Consider the following 19,470-nt stretch of genomic DNA (forward strand, 5'->3'; position numbering starts at 1 on the left):
TAAGCTCACATGGTTTTTCGCACAAATTAAGGTCACATTTTTGTAATAAAAATTACTATTTTTGAACCTCAGAACGAGGACATAGCCCTACGTTATATTACATATATAATGTCAAGTATAAATGTCCTTTAAAAGTATTATCTTAAGTTTCCAAAGTGGATGTTTTAGAGGGGAATTTATCAATAAATGGAACGACGTTTCTACGATTGGCCTCTACCATAGGTATTTTACAAATAATATAAAACGTGCTTTCTTTGATACAATGTAGTTGAAAATTTTAAATCTTCTTCTTAAAGGTGAGTATTTTTTAAAATTCTTTGCTCATTTACCATACTTATCTGGGTTTTGTCGAAATGTAGCACCGAAAAGGGATAACATTGCAGAGAGAAACCATACTACAGAGTAAGATAATGAAGTATTGTTTTTTTTTTAATAGTAATAAATTTTTTTCGATGAAAAGGAAAATTCTACTGCATTTACGGTTTGAAACGTTAAAATTTTGCAGTGGGATGGAATACCTTGAAAAATGCCACCTTATTAACATACAAAGCAGTCAAACAAATGAAAAATACTATTATCACCCTGCGCTAAAGAGTCAGAATGTACAGAAAATACAAGTTACAGTAGCTGTACTGTGCCCGTGTCTATGTTTCTGCAAAGAGCTACTGCTTTCAAAAGTACGGATAAAAAGACAGCTGCAATTGGCAAGAGACTACAAAAAATCAAATGGAAATAATTGTTATTTTTCAGCCAAGAATATATTAAAGTTCTAGCAATTGATTTGTATGAATTATGTTTTAGTAAATGAAATAAAACTCAAATAATGTAAACAAATACTTTTAAAATGTATTTTGATGTCTCAACACACAATATTACATTATAACAATGTGACCTTAATTTGTGCGAAAATCCATGTGAGCTTAAAAAGTTTGTTGAGCTGTATGTGTTTTGAATTTCCTCTGTCTTTTTAACTCTCTTTAGCGCGAGAAGTATTTAGAAAATTATCATATATTGTTAAATAATACTTGATAAATCGTTAGTGTTAATTATTTAGTTTTATTTAATAACCAACTAAGTATGTTTTGAAAGGTATATTGGATAGGGAAATGAAAATTTTAACAATTGTTTGTCCATAAATCAGCTGTTCATGTAGACAGTGTTACAAACATAAAGTTAGCAGTGATGATGATAAATGGGGTAATTGACAACAGTTAAATGAATAATTGTATGTAAGTTTATCTCATCTGATATGTAAGAAATTCATTGTATTACTGAAAAAAAAATTTAAAACAGTGCCTCTTTCAGTCTTGGAGTTTGAATGTCTGATTTTTTTTTAATTTTTTTTTAATTATTGTTTGCTATTGTTTTAGCTAATGAACTATACTGAAATTAATAGAGGACTTCCATAACTTATTCATATGACGGATGTGCAATTTTAATGAATCGTACGACGCCTGGAGCTACCATTTTCGGGGGCCGGGCTAGTGGAGGTAGCCCCTTGGGCTAGTAGAAATTTTAAAATACACATGTAATACACGCGGGTTTGTTAAGGCAGCACATGGATCAGAATTCGGCGAATTAACACTTTTTTATAATTATGTAACACTAATAAATCGGAAAAGTCAAGGATAAAACTTTAACTATAATTATGCATTCTATAGACTTCAATGGGACTTAAACTACAGGAGGCACTCCACCACGATGTCACCACGTGACGTCTATAATTAGAAAATATGCCTTAATGAAAAAGTGAAAAGTTTAACACTACCCCGGGGATATTTAGTTCCAATTAATTTATATTAATAGTTATGTAAAAACATCTCTGTACCATGAAAAGTGCTGCTAGAATCCTACTGTACTCTTATAGGAATAATTATTCAACAATTTCGAACGAAACCTTCCCAAAATTTTTACATTTTGTTCATAACATCGAAAAAAATGCATTAATTCCCGTAAACCATACGATTCTAGCAGCACTTTCCAAAAACAAAAGAATAAGAACTTTAGATAGAAACAAAAATTAAGTTTCAAGGTATGCGGCGTAGTGTTGAACTTTTGCATCTTTTTCGTTACAAACGACAGAGGAAAGGCTGATCGGCAAGTAAACACCCTCCCTGCTTTAATTTTACGAAGAAATTGCAGAATTATATTACCATACCTTATTCATACGCTTTATTCTCACAAGAATCACACATGATATTCATTCTAAATGCTTTTAAACTCCGATTTCTTGTGTTTGTTTACATCAATTCTCGTTACTTTTCACTTTCACTCTGCTACTGCATGATCAACAGTTATGACGTCACGGGTTTGGTATGTAACCCCTGTGATAATTACAGAGGCCCAGGAACGACAAAATTCCGTTGATATTATTCCTCTGCATATTTTAATTCATTTTTTCGACATCAAATCAATCTTAGATATCGATTTTAAGAAATTGTTATCTCTAAATCTCACGTCATATAGCTTATTATGACGTCATATCATATAGGCAAGTAGAATATTTGGTTGTAACCTTAACCTACCTGCGCATGAAATGCACAACACTGTCAACAGGTATTTTCACTTTCTTTTTGTATTAAATTTCCAATGTGATAATTTTCCAGGTAGCATGCTCCTATTATCCATAAATCTCCATAATCTCACTAATCGCATCCATTTTGCAGTACTACCAGAGTTATATACATTATACTGAAAAAAACGATCGGTTTTTCCTTATTTGAATTTCCTCCGATCCTTTGTTTATGGTATATATTTGCATGTACGTACATACATATATCTTATTAAATTATTTACATTCACTCAGTCAACTGAAAATCATAATCATTAATTTATATATGATTAAATTTTACTAGCGAAAATGAATCTTTTATTTAAAAAAGAATTACCTTTAGTTAGTACATTGACTTTTTCATGATTAACTTTTGTTCATTGTTTTTTTTTTTAAATTTTCTTCTATATTTGGCCTATTAACTTTTTACTTGGGGATAGTTACTTTATTGCTGCCACCAGACTGTGGGCTAGTACTTGAATTTTATAATTGCTCAATCCTGTATAGGGCTGGGACGATATATCGAGATATCAATATATCGCGATATCTGTGAGGATGATACACATATCGATACCTATGAAGAAATATCGAAATATCGCCCGAAAAAATCTGACTTCTTTTTTTCTTTGTTTATTTATCATTTGGGGTTTAATATATAAGATAAATAAGCTGAGTATAGATATAGATATGAAATAGATAATAACTAACACTAGTTGAGTAAAATATTTTTGTTTTACAACATGTAAACAGTTATTTAAAATATTTTTTTCTTATTTGAAAAGAAATAAATTGTTTATTTAAATGCAAAAAAAGATTTTACAGGCAATTAAACATATCGTGATACATATCGTATCGTGGCTCAAATATCCTGATACGTATCGATATAGAAAAAGTTGTATCGTCCCAGCCCTACTCCTGTATATGATTTTATAGCACAAAAAGCTTATAGGTTTACATATGTGAATTTATATGATTATGCTTGATTGTGAAATTAGGATACCTTGAAAAAAGATTTATTTTTCTCTAATGATATTTATAAATAAACTTTTTCCTAAATAATGTTAGAATAAATTGGGTTTTATTTTTCTTATTGAAGTAACCAATGATTGCAATAAAATTCAAAACCATAATTATGTTTAGTTGAGAATTAAACAATTTTCAATAATTATAATGTAACATGTCAAACAGGAACTTCAGGTATGAACATTGCAAAAACACATTTCGAAGAAGATGACCCTCAGAAATTGGACAGTTGTAAGTAATCAGTAAAAAAAAATCAGGAATAATTCATGCCATTCATAAAATTTGTAGAAACATTTTCGTCTTCTTTAATTAGAAGAGGGAGAGAAAAACATCAGAGCATGTACATAATTACTAGGAAACCACCATCTAGATGCAGGGAAGCTATTGTTAATGCCATGCAACTACATAAAACCTCTTTAGTCTTCATGTTCAGTTTGATAAATTTCCTTAGTATTTTTTTTAGTGTATCTTTTGATACCTTTTACTATAATCAGATTTGAATCATTTGTTTTAAGGGCATCTGAGGGTTTGGTTCCAGAACTTAATAAATTGGAAAGTAATCACTATTCAGTCATAATTTATGTTAATATAACATTTTTGTCGTGATAGAGGAAGCATACAGGAAAAGAAAGAAGACTTGACATCACTCCAAAGGAAGAAAACAGCTTTATCTTGTAGGTGTATTTTTATTTAATGATCACTACTTCAGGTCTGATCTGGTGAAAGTTATTCATATTCTGTTTGACTGTAATTTTTCATATATCAAGTTCTATCCAGCTTAGTCAATTTTAATTGGACTTTGTGCAAAGCATCATTCAGGAAGGAGAGGGAGTGTCGAATGTGTCGCTGTCCATGTCAATGTAATTGAAAGTAGTGATTAAGGTTTTGGTCAATTTGATTTCCTCTTTAGTATAACCATTGGACTAAAAACAGTAATAATGTGAAAGATATATCGTGTAGTGTAGATATGTTTTATGAAGATTATGGCCCCCTATTGTACTGATAGTGTCACATTAGAAGTCTAAATTTACTTTGAATATGTGTAAAATCTTTAAAAAAAGCACCTTCCTAAGAATAAGAAAACTACAAACTGTAGTTGAATTATGATTCCATTTTGTTAAAATTATGGCAGTTATGGGTAGGATGAAGATGCAATTAGACATTGAAGAGAGAGAGAAAGAGTTGATAAAACTTTGCATTTTCTATTTTATTTATCAATACATATTTGTGAGTAAGAAATATACGTCTACTTCTTCGTTGGGTCTGATCAACATAAAAGGTAATCTTGCTATAGCCAAGTAAAACACATATATGGTGTAGATATGTCTTTATCTAATTACAGAATGAATGAAATGGACAGAAGCAGAACTGAAGGAGATGCATGAGGAATATTTCAAAGAATGCCTGAACACAACCACTACTCCTGGAAGACAACATAGCAATATTGCAATATAAAAGAGCAGGTCAATGGAGGTATCATACAGTTTAGGCCATGGGAGACCCTGAAGAATAAAGTATTGAACAATAATAAAAATAAAACCATTTTGACATTTATTGTAATACAGGATTAAAACCGTACCTGTACAATTTTTGCATGTAATGACTTTTCTCTTGCTCTACAACTAATTACAGTCAGTATTTGATTGAATATCTTGATCCCAATTCGTCAGATTTTGACATAGTGGCATAGTGCATAGGATTTTTTAAAGTTTTGATACGAAGAATTTCATACATTGTACTTGTATCTGAGTTTAAGTTGACAATGAAAAGTTTAGTTCCTGGTGCAACATACTGTTTAATTTCCGGAAAAAAATTTGTTTGTGATTTCAAACTCAGGTTAATGAGGTTATATCTTTTAACATTGGCGACTATAAAATTCATTCCTTAAATATCAGAAGTGCATGTTCCTGATATAAATAGGAATTTTTATAATTCTTTGACAGGCTTGTGTAATCGGTTCAAGAATTTGTTTTCATATAATAGAACACAATCTGAGCAACTGAAGAAAAATATTTACTCAAGGTTGTGATTTTCCTACGTGGCAATGTGGCTTTTAAGTTAACAAACAACATTATTTCTTAATGTTTTAGTACTCATGTACTAACATATTTTTCATCATAGATAAAATGAAGGTTTGGGAAAGAAATCTTTTCACTATCTTGCTCTACCTGTAATGAGTTATACTTGATGCCAAGTTGCAATATTTAAATTTTACAAACATGGTTATAAAATGGTTTTTTTTTTTTTTTTTTTTTTTTTTTTGCTTTAACAGCCAAATAGTTAAGGCTCAAAATGCTTATACCTTTTCCTATCATTTGTAATTTGTACACTGAATGAGATGTTGATTGTTAAAATTAAAGTATTCAAGATTTTTTGTTTTAGATTTTTATATGCTTATGCAAATAAATATGAATTTAAAAAAGGGAGAGACAAGTGTCATACCTATTGGGTTTGCAATCTAATGCAAGAGTAGAGATAATCAAGACAAATTTGACAATTGCAAAGGTGTCCAAAACCTGTTGGGGGAGGGTGACTTTAATGAAGGGTATAAGTAACCCAAGAAGAATTGGACGAGTAAACATTACCTTTTGGGTTTTATTCTAATGCCGGAATGAAATATCCAAGAGGAGCTGGACAGATATCCATTTCTTATTGGGTTTTTAATTATAAGATTTTAAGAAACCCAAGAAGAATTAGACAAACGTCAAATATCTCTTGGTTTGTATACTATTGAAGGGATGAAGATATCCAAGAAGGAGTTGGACAAGTGTCCCTTTCTTATTGGGTTGTATTCTGATAAGGAGATTAAAGAAACCCAAGAAGAATTGGACAAGTGTCCATTACCTTTTGGGTTGTATTATGCTGAGGAGATTTAAGTTAACCAAGAAGAATTGGACACAATTCTATTGGGTGGGATGAGGTATCCAAAAGGAGTTGGGCAGGTGTCTTTGTCTAATAATTGTTTGCATTCCGAAGAAAGGATATAAGAAACCCATGAAGGATTGGACAAGTGTCAATTACCTGTTGGGTAGGATGTAGGTATCCAAAAAGAATTGGACAGGTGTCTTAATATCTGTTTGGATGTATTCTGATGATGAGATTTAAGTAACCCAAGAAGAATTGGACAAGTGTCCATTACCTGTTGGGTGGGATGTAGATATCCAAGAGGAGTTAGACAGGTGTCCATTACTTGTTGGGTTGTATTCAGATGAGGAGATTCAAGAAACCCAAGAAGAATTGGACAAGTGTCCATTACCTGTTGGGTGGAATGTAGATATCCAAGAAGAGTAGGACAGGTGTCCATTACTTTTTTGGGTTGTGTTCTGACTAAGTAATTTAAGAAAACCAAGAAGAATTGGACAAGTGTCCATTAACTGTTGGGTGGGATGCAGATATCCAAGAGGAGTTGGACAGGTGTCCATTACTTGTTGGGTTGTCTCCCGATGAGGAGGTTCAAGAAACCCAAGAAGAATTAAACAAGTGTCCATTACCTGTTGGGTGGGATGTAGATATCCAAGAAGAGTTAGACAGGTGTCCATTACTTGCTGGGTTGTGTTCTGATGAAGCAATTCAAGAAACCCAAGAAGAATTGGACAAGTGTCCATTACCTGTTGGGTGGGATGTAGATATCCAAGAGGAGTTGGACAGGTGTCCATTACCTGTTGGGTTGTATTCAGATGAGGAGATTCAAGAAACCCAAGAAGAATTGGACAAGTGTCCCTTACCTGTTGGGTCAGATGTATATATCCAAGAAGAGTAGGACAGGTGTCCATTACTTCTTAGGTTGGTTCTGATTAAGTAATTCAAGAAAACCAAGAAGAATTGGACAAGTGTCCATTAACTGTTGGGTGGGATGTAGATATCCAAGAGGAGTTGGACAGGTGTCCATTACTTGTTGGGTTGTCTCCCGATGAGGAGGTTCAAGAAACCCAAGAAGAATTAAACAAGTGTCCATTACCTGTTGGGTGGGATGTAGATATCCAAGAAGAGTTAGACAGGTGTCCATTACTTGCTGAGTTGTGTTCTGATGAAGCAATTCAAGAAACCCAAGAAGAATTGGACAAGTGTCCATTACCTGTTGGGTGGAATGTAGATATCCAAGAGGAGTTGGACAGGTGTCCATTACCTTTTGGGTTGTATTCAGATGAGGAGATTCAAGAAACCCAAGAAGGATTGGACAAGTGTCCATTACCTGTTGGGTGGGATGTGGATATCCAAGAGGAGTTGGACAGGTGTCTAATACCTGTTGGGTCCTACCTCCCACCAAAGAGGTTATGTACTATGTCCAATTGTTCTTGGGTAAATTGATTCCCTTCATCAGAATACAACCCAGCAGGTATTAGACACCTATCCAATTCCTCTTGGATACCTTCATTCCACCCAACATGTAATGGACATTTGCCAATTTTCTTAATATATCTTGGACATGATTTAAAAAAAAAGGTTTCTCCCCAAATACTTGTTTTTGGTATTCAAGAAAGGTTGAACAGAGTCTGAGATGTGTTGGGTTGTGTTTGCATAATTCAGTTTACTATATGTAGGTGTTCATATATTTCAATATAAGGTGTTTCAAATATCAATCCTAATAGCTAAGAAAAATGTTAGGGGTTACAATAAAATTAAGCTATCACAGAAATGGACAAAAATGTGTCTTCAAAACCAAAGGATTTCTGTATTTACCAGCAAACAATAAAAATATAATAAGTTTGGAATGAATAAAGAATAATCGGAAAAAAAATCCAATAAAATATGGACATTGGGATTTATATCCAATAAGATTTGAACAGCTCCTACCCAAATAATGCTCTCTCGTGTGTACACTTTTTTTTGTATCCAATAAGCAGTATCCAATAGGTCTTGGACTTGATGTACCCAATATATAACCAAATGTGTGTCCGACGGACGGACGGACATGAGTAACAGCATTATACTCGAACTTTCTTTAGTAAGTGCGGGTATAAATAGAAAATTCACATTATCCCCCATGTCCCCTTGCACATCTGTTACAGCCTTGATTCCCCTTCGTATGGAGTTCATTGTTGTGTTCTTATCCTTCAAATTGGAATAATATTCTATCCTTCCGATAAGGCAGCCCTTAGTTGACTGAGTCCAACTTAGTCAGTTTGAACCCATCATCCACTTATGTTCGATGAGAAAAAATTAAATCTACAGAGACCAGTGTTTGCTAGAAATTCTGACGAACCCTTACTACTTTACGTTAGGGGGTATCAAGCCGAAACAAAAGGCAAACCAACATAAATCTAACGAGCTTACAAACCAAAATCGGAAAATTGGTTTCTGTCAGTTTTTGGGTGAATGTAACGATTATAATACTCAGTAACCTACCGTTTGAACAGCAGTTTAAGTGCAGTGAGAAAGCGATTGTACCGGTGAAAGGATGAATTGCAAACTCTCGATGCGGCGTCATGGGGAATGGTCAACGTCATCGTTAGGGTTGGGTCGAAAGCATTTGAGCATTTGAGGCTCTCTCCGACGACAGGTAAGAATTTTTTATCAACTGCACAGTAACCTGTTGTTGCCTTTGTCTTACTGTGGAATCATTATTGTTCGTGGGTGACCAATGTTCGTGGCTTTCGTGGGTAACCTTAACCCACGAATTTACATCCCCACGAATGTAGATACAAACATATATTTTATCATTTGTTAAAAGTTACGATTACAGAGACTATTTTATATCGTAAACTACCCGTTACCCTTGTGTCCCTCTGATCGTGCATAAAGAAGACAAACTGTATATTATGTGGTTAAACACACAAAACCCAAATAAAAAAAATAAGTATCAAAGACATCGATAACCATACACATTAAGCAATAAAATGATAAATACAACTGCTTAATTTAAGTAGTGTTCACATTACAGTCCAACACGCTCAAATGTCCCTTTAATGAGGTCAATTATCAGTGCCATTTTGGAGTAGTTCTAATTAGCCAATTAGCATGAATTGGTTACAGGGTATACGTATTATCGTTCCCATTGATTTAGAGTTCTGCGTGTCACTGGTGTTCTTACAATTATAATTTTTATTCACTATGACATTACGGGTGTAATCTGGCGGTACAAGCCCCGGTAAACATTTGTGTTCACAAGATAGATAACTTAAATAAGTAAAATTGTCGGAGTTATCCTTCTTCATTCTAACTTAGAGAACAAAAAAGAAATAAAACTTGTAACCAACGAAATTACATCCCCACGAACTAGGAAATATTTGGCATTGATCCCCACGAATAAAAATGATTCCACAGTATCTTAAGAAGTGAATAGCCAGACTCCATATAACTTCCATTTACCTTAACATAATTATAAGGAATTCACATTGTAAATACCGAAAACGATATGTAAATCTTAAGTGAATTAATTGGTACTACAAAACCTGTGAGGCGTTTTACCACTTTTTGTACGTGACGTCATTCATTGCTCGGTTGAGTAATAATTCTGAACACTGATTTTAGTTAACAGTAGGCAAAATACCCCCTTCCAGTTATTTTTGGACACACCCTCAAAACAGTTTCGAACTTTACATAACCCTGCACTTTTTTCTCCCAGTTTATTTTGTTATGCATTATTGTTTGTCTGTAATCTTCATCCAATGATATTTTAAAAATAATTATTATTATTGACAGAAGACATTAAATCAAAATTTTCCAATTACGTTATCTGGACAAGGAAGACAAGGCGAGTGTGACAGGTGGTCATTGGTCATTTGCAATGTTATTCTGTTAAAAACATTCTGATTGTAGACACAAGTACTCTAAAGTTGAAATAAAAAAAAATGCTTGAGTTTCTGTTTGACAATATCTATGTGGGTTTTGAAAACCAGGTCTTAAAACAACCTACTTGAAATACAATGGGCACCAATTGTCCCCCGTTATTTACAGACCTATTTTTGTATTCATATGAAGCACAATTTGTCTAATTAAACAATAAACATTTCTTTAAAGCCAATCCGGCGTATTTTTACCAATCTCAACTCTTGATTAATCTGTGACCTCTTTCCTGTTCAGCAACCCCGGCATAAAAGGAAGCAAAAATCTTATACGTGAAAAGAAGACAATGCTTGCTGTGACCTTCAATTCGCCATTTAGATATATCGGCGACATATTGGTTATTTCAATTTTATTCCGACACAATATATCCCGGTGAGCTCTTGATGAAAGATACAACAGAGTCTGACACATCTGTTTCATATGAGGATATCTTACCTGTAAAATACTTTAATGTTAATCTAACAACAACGCTTTATGAAAAAACGATGATTTTTACATTAACCTTTATTACCTGCTTCAAGCTGATTTGATACGCAAGAGCCTGTCCTACGTAAAATTATGTACAAATAAATTTTGAAGCAAGGTAAATTATTGACATACATGTTGCTGAAACAATAATATCAGCAGATCATTTAACGTCAACGTAACGTTTAAGAGCACACGGAGGGTTTGAAAGGTAGACAGGGGATGTTCACTTCTCCGTCGCACCCGATACCACCTACGATGTATAGTGGATTGTTCAACAGACTTTTGAACTTGAATATTGTTCCTTATCTCCAAATATTACGCTTGAAATGTGCCGCTGCTTTCTTATTTTCGATATAAATATTTGATGAGGTTCATGCAAAAAACTTTGTAAATGTCAAACATTTTTCAACTTAAGTCTGATAAATTGAAATTTATAAGAATGTCATATCTTCCAAAAGCAACCATAATAAAAAAAAATACAAGATATGTAACTCAACTCTTATTTTCGTCTTTTTTGTTCATACTTCATATGCACTATTTAATTAGTTTATGACCTCAAAACGAGGTAAATTATTGACAAGCAAGTCGATGTAACAAGAATATCAGCAGTCTCGTTTACAGACATCCTTTTGTAAGTTTTATGATCTATACAATGACCTTGTGAGCAAATACAATATATCATTGAGTCAAATGCTGACTGACATTTTAATACCAATTGTTAGACCATTATTTATACACTGAATTGACGACGGATTTTTGCGTTATTTCCCAATCATGACAAGAGCACACGGCGGGTGTGACCGGTCAGCAGGAGATGCTCACTCCGCCATGGCACCTTATCCCACCTCTGATGTTAAGGAGGTTTGTGTTTGCTCTGCTCTTATTTTGTATTGTTTTATGGACCCTGAGATTGAATACTGTTCTTTATCTCCATATCCTTCTCCACGTAGTCCTTATTCAATGCATTTGTCACATGACTGTTAAATTATCGACCAAACGTAGTCCAATACAGAGTTTTTTTTGCAATTCAGTCATGTGATAATTTAATAGTTTTAATACAAGAATTTGATTTGAAATGGTATATACTTATTCGTGTATATACATATGTACATGTACTTATTTTAGTCATTCATTCATATGATATCTTCATAACACATTTGAACAGTGTTGTGTCTTGTCATCTTGTTCTTGTTCTTGTTATCAGTTTACCTACACTGTTGATGTAATTTAGCACTTGATAATTTGAATCATTTTAATATTCCCAATATTTAAAAAAAAATCAATTATCACACAATACTGGACTCATAAAATTCCGTACAAGCAAAAATATATAGCGGGTTCCAAAAACAAAGGTACCTATCTGATCCAAGAAAATGTTCTACCGAGCTCTTTGTTCATTTTTCACTTTAGTATTAACAACAGTGAAGTAGAAACCGCAGGAGTACTGTACACCTATTCATTATAGAAGTTGTTTAATCATGATCAGATGTTGACATATGTGCTTTGAAATTCAGAAAAAAATCTTTAAAAGAAAGAAATAAAATAATTTGCCAAACTCAATACCATTAACACGTTCGACTTTTCAACACTTTATATACAACCATTCCCAACGATAAATTAAAGTACAGGTTTTTTCCATCACTGGCAGCAGGTTTAATAATAATAATGGACCTCGTTAATTTTCTTACCTTATGACTGATCATTTATAACATTATTTATATTTAGAAAAAAATGTTGTATGAAACATGTGGATAATAAACAATATTCAATCTTTATAAGTCTATAAAACAATACAAATACCCTAATGTAGATTTTCCAAAGGGTCTGGAAAAGTTTTGGAAATCCATGGAATTCCAATCATTTCCACACATAACTCGAAAAGTGTGTCTGGAAGTTTTTGGAGTATTTTGGAATTTGAAAAAAAAAATTGGACTTAGACATTTTTGGGCTTGGAAAGTAGTGGAATTCTTTGGAAAAAATGGTGAAATGAAAAACTTAGCCATTTTCTGCGCTGGAAAACTGTGGAAAATTACTTTGATTTTTTCAACTTTCGACTAATAGTACAATAACATCGGGATCGAAGTCGGGCTCGATGAACAATTAATTTTAACAACTCGCTGAAATTCAAAAATATCGAATGCCATGTTGATGTTGCACAGAAAGAAAGTTAGAACGAGAGTGTCACGAACAGCAGGATCATGATTAGCTTGGGGTGGAAGAAGATTGAAGACATTTTTAAGACCGGTAGGTATAATATTGTACAGCATTTTATGTGTCCTTGAATGAAGAATGCTTCTGCTACTTTTGATTAATCCGGGCACCATACATAAAATGTCCGACGGTGAAATTGTTAGGACAAGCACTATTTCTGTAATGATTATTTTACAAATCTGAAATTAACAGTAAAATCATGGATTTTAACCCGAATTTCCTTATTTGGAGTCAAACTGATGTAACGAATTTTACCTGCACCTTCCTTTGTTCAAGATAATATTTACAGCGTATGATGTACATGTAATTAATTATATATTTTGTAATGCATGTTCATGACCATTTTCAGCTCTTATCTTGCATGTTTTGATTGTTTTAATAGTTGCTGCATTGCCTGAGATGATTTTCACAGCCCTGGCGTTTGATTAAAGTGGACATACATGTACATGTAGATGCTTAGCCAATCAGTCACTAGGCTTGTGAATATGGTGAGAACCAGATCAAATTATCATTCAAAACAAATAAACTAACTTTGATTTTATGAATCCATGTTTTTTAGCATAAGATTAAAAAAAATATTGCAACTATGCCAAGTAAACAACTGTTGTGAATGTGTTAACATTAACAATGTTTAATTTACTATTCATTTTCTTTTTTATTGTGATTTTCTGTAATTGTTTTCATTGTATTTTATATCCTAAGTGTAATTGTTCATGTGTCCGTTTTTATCAGGTTAAAGTATATAGTGTATTTTTTAGTCCGTTTCCGTTTTTATCCGTGTGTTTATCTTTTGTCTAGTTTTAGAAACAGGAAATAAGTAGAGCAGAAGTGTAGCAGACGTTTGTCAGAAGTCAGAGATAGTCAGATCGTTTAATTAAAGTTTTTGATATAGATTTCAGTCACTTGTAGAATTAAGGTAAAAGGTAGACTTAATAGAAGAGCTTGTGCAGTAGTAGACACAGATTTCTAGGATTTTGAGATAATATGCATGTTGTAACTATTTCCAATGTGGCATGTTTTTTTACTTTCAGTCTAATGTATATTTGTTTTGTATTGTTTATATGTTTGCATATGTATATAAAATGAAAAAAGGAAAAACCTGTGTGATTATTCCAGGAACTGATAGACAGTCGCCACATTATTTGTCCCGGGTTCCGGCACCAATCAATGTGGCGACTGTCTATCAGTTCCTTGAATAATCACACAGGTTTTTCCTTTTTCCATTTTATATACATATGCAAACATATAAACAATACAAAACAAATATACATTAGACTGAAAGTAAAAAACATGCCACATTGGAAATAGTTACAACATGCATATTATCTCAAAATCCTAGAAATCTGTGTCCTAAGAAGTTTCTTGTACGTCAGAGAGAAAGTTCACATTTGACTGAGGAAGTGTGTAGCAAACAAGAGACTTCAAAATTTTCTCAGAGTTCTGAGAATAGTTTATTATCATCAGGGGATATTGTTTTGATGCAGACGGCTCAAACAGAGGTGACAAACCACAATGGAGAAAATTCAGAACCAGCAAGACTTCTCATGGACTCAGGATCCCAGAGAACCTACATAACAGAAAACTTAGCTGAGAAATTAAAGTTGAAGATTCTTACAACAGAGAAGATATCCCTCATAACTTTTGGTGCGGAGAAGCCAAAAATTGTGAAGACACCCAAAGTTTCTCTGAAAGTGAAACTCAAAGATAGACATTTTCTTAGTATTGAAGCAAATGTTGTACCAAACATTACAGGAACAGTACAAAGGAAGCCTATCCCCAAGGACGTACAATTGAAATGCCAAAGTTTGTGGAAAAATCTTCAGTTAGCAGACACTCTACCGGTGAATTTTGAAAACTCAACAATTGACATTCTGATAGGTAATGATTATTACCTGGATTTGATTTTGCCAGAAAGAATTGAAATTCAAAAGGGATTTTATTTACTAGCTTCCAGACTTGGGTGGATTCTCACTGGAAGGACCCAAGAAGCTTACAGTAAAGAGGAGGAGCAAGTGATGATGATAACCAATGGAACTTTATCTTTGACAGAGTGTTGCCTCCATTCTGCAGTGGATGAGTGCTTGACATTTAAACCTTCTATTGAAGAATTCTGGAAGCTGGAGACTATTGGGATTCAAGATTCTCCCCACACTTCAGATGATGAGAAAGCGCTGAAAAATTTCAACAGCACACTGAAAATGGAAAACAAAAGATACCAAGTCACCTGGCCGTGGAAAGAAGAATATCCTGAGCTACCAGAAAATCGGGAACTAGCATATGGAAGGCTAAAGTCACTACTTCACAAGTTACAGTGTAACCCTGATTTACTGCACAAGTATGATGACATTATTCAGGACCAGTGTAAAAAGGGAATAAAAGAGAAAATTCCATCCCAACAAAGAGAGACAGATATTAAGCATTATATACCTCATCACGCAGTGATAGATTTGACCAAACCTACTACAAAGGTAAGGATTGTGGTATGATGCATCGGCTAAGTCAGGACATAAGAAAACCAGCTTGAATGAGTGTTTGCACAGGGGACCTGTGATGCTGCATGATTTATGTGGACTTCTGATGCGCTTTAGACTTAAGAAGATAGGAATAACAGCAGACATTGAGAAAGCGTTCTTACAAATTGGCTTACAGGAGGAAGACCGTGATGCTACTAGATTCTTCTGGTTGAAGGATGCTAACAAGGCTACAGTAGACAGCAATGTACAAGTGTACAGATTTTCCAGAGTGCCTTTTGGTGTGATCTCAAGTCCATTCTTACTTGCGGCAACTATTGACCATCACCTTAGTACATTACAGGAGTTGATAACATTCAAGAAGCAGAAATTCTATACAAGGAGGCCAAGGAGATATTCAGTAGTATGTCCATGAACTTGAGAGATTGGGCATCTAATGCCAAGGACTTTTATGAGACCATACCTGATGAAGATCAATCAGCTAGAGAAAAGTTAAAAATACTCGGATTGACTTGGAATCTTATGGAGGATGTTCTTTCAGTGCCATGTGGAAATTGTATGAGTAAGACAGAACCAATTACCAAAGGAGAAGTACTTCAAGTAGTTGCGTCAATATTCGACCTCTTGGATTTTTCACACCTGTGTGATTATTCAAGGAACTGATAGACAGTCGCCACAACAACATTTAAAGGTTTATATTCTTAACATGCATAGTTTCCCTAATAATTTATAACAATGAATTCTGAAAGATAATCTAAACATGCTAACTGCACGGGTATGTATCTAATTGTTTTAGACCAAATAGCTATCATCCTCAATGAAGTATACATGCATTTTACAGGAATCCAAAATGCTCACAAGATTTAGGACAAGAGCTGTAGGAAAAAAAATGGTAAAATTTCTTCATTATTTTCTTAATCAATAAAATTAAATCACATGAATTGAAATTATATTTTTTTCAATGTTAGTCGGGCATTGAGCTTCAGCTCTAGCCTTTTCATTTTAGCTCACCTGAGTCATTTTAAGGCCTAAGTGAGTTTTTTGATCAGTGTCACTGTCTGGCGTTTGTCTGTTGTCTATTAACATTTCACATTTTTACATTTATCAGAATTAATCCTAATTTGAACAAAAAAGTTGCAAGATAGTGAATTCATATTCTACAGTAAACTGATCTGCCAGGTAGAAAGAACCAATTGTTTTGTACAGCTTTAGTTTATTATCTGTCATATATTTATATGGATATCAATAATGATACATCTTAATTGTCATCTCCTCTTCCAGAAATTGTGCAAGGAAAGTTTTAAGTGTCTGTTGGAATGATCAACATCGAACTCGCTGAGCCTTCGTACTAAAAGTGAATCCGTTCGTGACGCCAATTATCTGTCAACCCTCTTTTGCAAATTTCATAGGATATCTGTGAGGAAGTGATTCTAGCAACATGTCAGAAGTTTTGGATCTTCCACAATTTGGATCTTTGGCACGTACATTTGGGGAAAATTGCAACTGTTGATTTTATGGGATCTTTGTATCAATGTAGTTGTGTAGTACATATATTTTTGCATTCAATACATGTGTTTGTCACTCTAGTCAGTAACTTTTTACAGTAAATTTACATGGGCCACTGGCAATTTATTGTAAATGTATATCCTGCTGAGGTTTCAATGACCTCTCCCAATCCTTGGCCAATGTCATTTAATGAATCTAACCTCTTATTCAAAAAAAAATGCAGACTTTAGTTTACTACATACATCATAACATATATATCACAACTTGATTATCATTAATTTAACCAAGGCGATCCTCCAGTAATCGTATTTTTTCTTGGATATTATTGTTAATAACCTTTGATGTAAAATACTTTGAAGTTTCAGTGAGAATACATGCATTTAAAAAGTGTGCTTATATTGTACATCTGAGAGTTATATGCTATTATATTTGTCTCTAAAAACATTGTAAAAGAAACGGTGATTTTTTTATTTTGCAAATATAGATTTGATCTATAAACAACTGATAAAAAATTGTGATGTTATCAAGTTTTTTTGTAATTATTTGGTACTAATACAGTTTTCATTGTATTTTCCTGGAATTCCACAGATTTCCATGGAATTCCTTAAATTTACAAATAATCTGGAATTCCACGGATTTCCTCCGCAAATTTCTATTCTGGCATTGTTCCGCTCTTTTCCAGGCTAGATTTAAAATTCCATACCATTCCGGAAAAAGTTCCGTCCCAATACTCTCAAGAATTCCGTGTAATTTTGTGGAACAAAATTTACGTGGAATTCCATGGAATTTGTTATGGAATTCCACGGATCTTGCGGAAAATCTACATTAGGGTAGGAGCAGAGCAAACATGGACGTCCGAAACATCAAAGTTGGGATCAGGTGCCATGGGGGAGTGAGCATCCCCTGCTGACCGCTCTCATTCGCCGTGAGCTCCTCGTCATGATCGAGAAATAACAGAAAAATCCGTCGTTTATTCAGTGTATAAATAATGGACTAACAATTGATATTAAAAACGTCAGTCAACAGTTGACTCAATGATAAATTGTATTTGCTTACAAGGTCATTGTATAGACAATAGAACTTACGAAATGATGACTTTAAACGAGACTGCTGATATTCTTGTTTCATCAACTTTCTTGTCAATAATTTACCTCGTTTGAGAAATTTTTCATACGTAGAGCATGCTCTTGCGTAACGAATCAACTGAGATATATCAATGTACAAAAGTTCTCTGAAGTTGAGATAAAGAGATGCTTGAGTTTATGATTGACTTTATCTATGTCATTTTCGGAAGCAAGAATTTCCAAAAATATATCGAAATTATCATGGGAATCATTTTGCGCCCCGTAGTCAGCAAACTTATTTTTGTATTCATATGAAGCATGTTTATGTGAGAAAAAAATTCTCGTAGGAATACCGGTATGTGAACAAAGCAAATCAGAAGGGCATGAAGTTTTTGGCTTATAGTTTTGTTTGCCCAATTATGACAAAGGGTGTGACCTGTTGACCCCCGTAATAAAAAATTCAGAGGTATGAGTTTTGTCCTGTACGTCTGTTTGTCTAGCTGACTGTGTCTAGCTGGTTCTTCAAAAAAACGTTAACCTTGCCGATAACATTTTAATGGTTTGCACTATGACTTTCATATTTTATATGTATATGCCTTTTGCCAAGATGAGAAATATTTCTAGATATAGAACTAGAAACGTGATAAAATAAAATGATTACTATATTTTCATATAAAAAAAAACCTTTTCATTTTTAGAAGTTTAGAGATGAAGAGTTTAATTTTGCTATATTGAGATGCATCCTAACATACCTTTAGGAGGCGACAATGGTGTACTTATTGATACATCCCAAAATAGTCTGCTGTTATATATTTAGATCGTATTACGTGACTGTCAGATATTTTATAAAGATTAAAATCTAAACGTTTTAAATGATTTGACCACGGCATATTATATTGCTTTGTAATATTTTGTTAATTTTATTTACTTTATATTTATTTTTAACAGATTTATATTACAATAATCAGTTTGAAAAGTCATTAATTAAATGAAACGTATCGCATATATGTAAATCTAGTTTATTGTGTCGCCAGCAGATCAAAACGGCACGTAGAAATCACTTTACCCGGTCTGTCTGTCAGTCCGTCTGTCACACATTATATTTTGAAAATATGGTCTTTTACCATGGTTACCGAAGAGGTAATCATTGAATCCTACTTTTTGAAAAAGTCGACAGTGACATTATACATCTTCTTTTGACATTCAAGATAGTTAATGTTACATGTTTTTAGCTTGTGCACTGTTTGTGATAAAACATTTTAAAAAAAGAGCGTTTCAATCCACTCCACCTTAACCTTTGGCATACTTTGCAAAATATAACTTATGTCGTTTAATTTAAAGTTACAGTTATAGGGATTTGATAATAAACATCTAAACACGTTTATGAGCT

At 33.5% G+C, this 19,470-nt stretch overlaps 1 protein-coding gene and 1 long non-coding RNA gene across 2 annotated transcripts; both read left to right on the forward strand.

Moving 5' to 3' along the window:
- The first annotated feature begins 3,725 nt into the window (after nucleotides 1-3,725).
- LOC134276540 (uncharacterized) lies at nucleotides 3,726-5,950 on the forward strand. The gene is made up of 3 exons (XR_009994068.1): nucleotides 3,726-3,805; nucleotides 4,184-4,248; nucleotides 4,917-5,950. It is a non-coding gene; the product is annotated as an uncharacterized LOC134276540 (long non-coding RNA).
- An 8,567-nt stretch (nucleotides 5,951-14,517) lies between these two features.
- Nucleotides 14,518-15,925, forward strand: LOC134276539 (uncharacterized). The gene is made up of 2 exons (XM_062758785.1): nucleotides 14,518-15,507; nucleotides 15,689-15,925. Exons 1-2 carry the CDS (start codon nucleotides 14,518-14,520, stop codon nucleotides 15,923-15,925), a joined length of 1,227 nt encoding a protein of 408 aa, XP_062614769.1.
- The last annotated feature ends 3,545 nt before the right edge of the window (nucleotides 15,926-19,470 follow it).

The sequence above is a fragment of the Saccostrea cucullata genome, unplaced genomic scaffold (assembly GCF_032062105.1).
Source record: "Saccostrea cucullata isolate Sc308-1 unplaced genomic scaffold, CSIRO_AGI_Scuc_v1 ctg6795, whole genome shotgun sequence".
NCBI classification, from domain to species: Eukaryota; Metazoa; Mollusca; class Bivalvia; order Ostreida; family Ostreidae; genus Saccostrea; species Saccostrea cuccullata.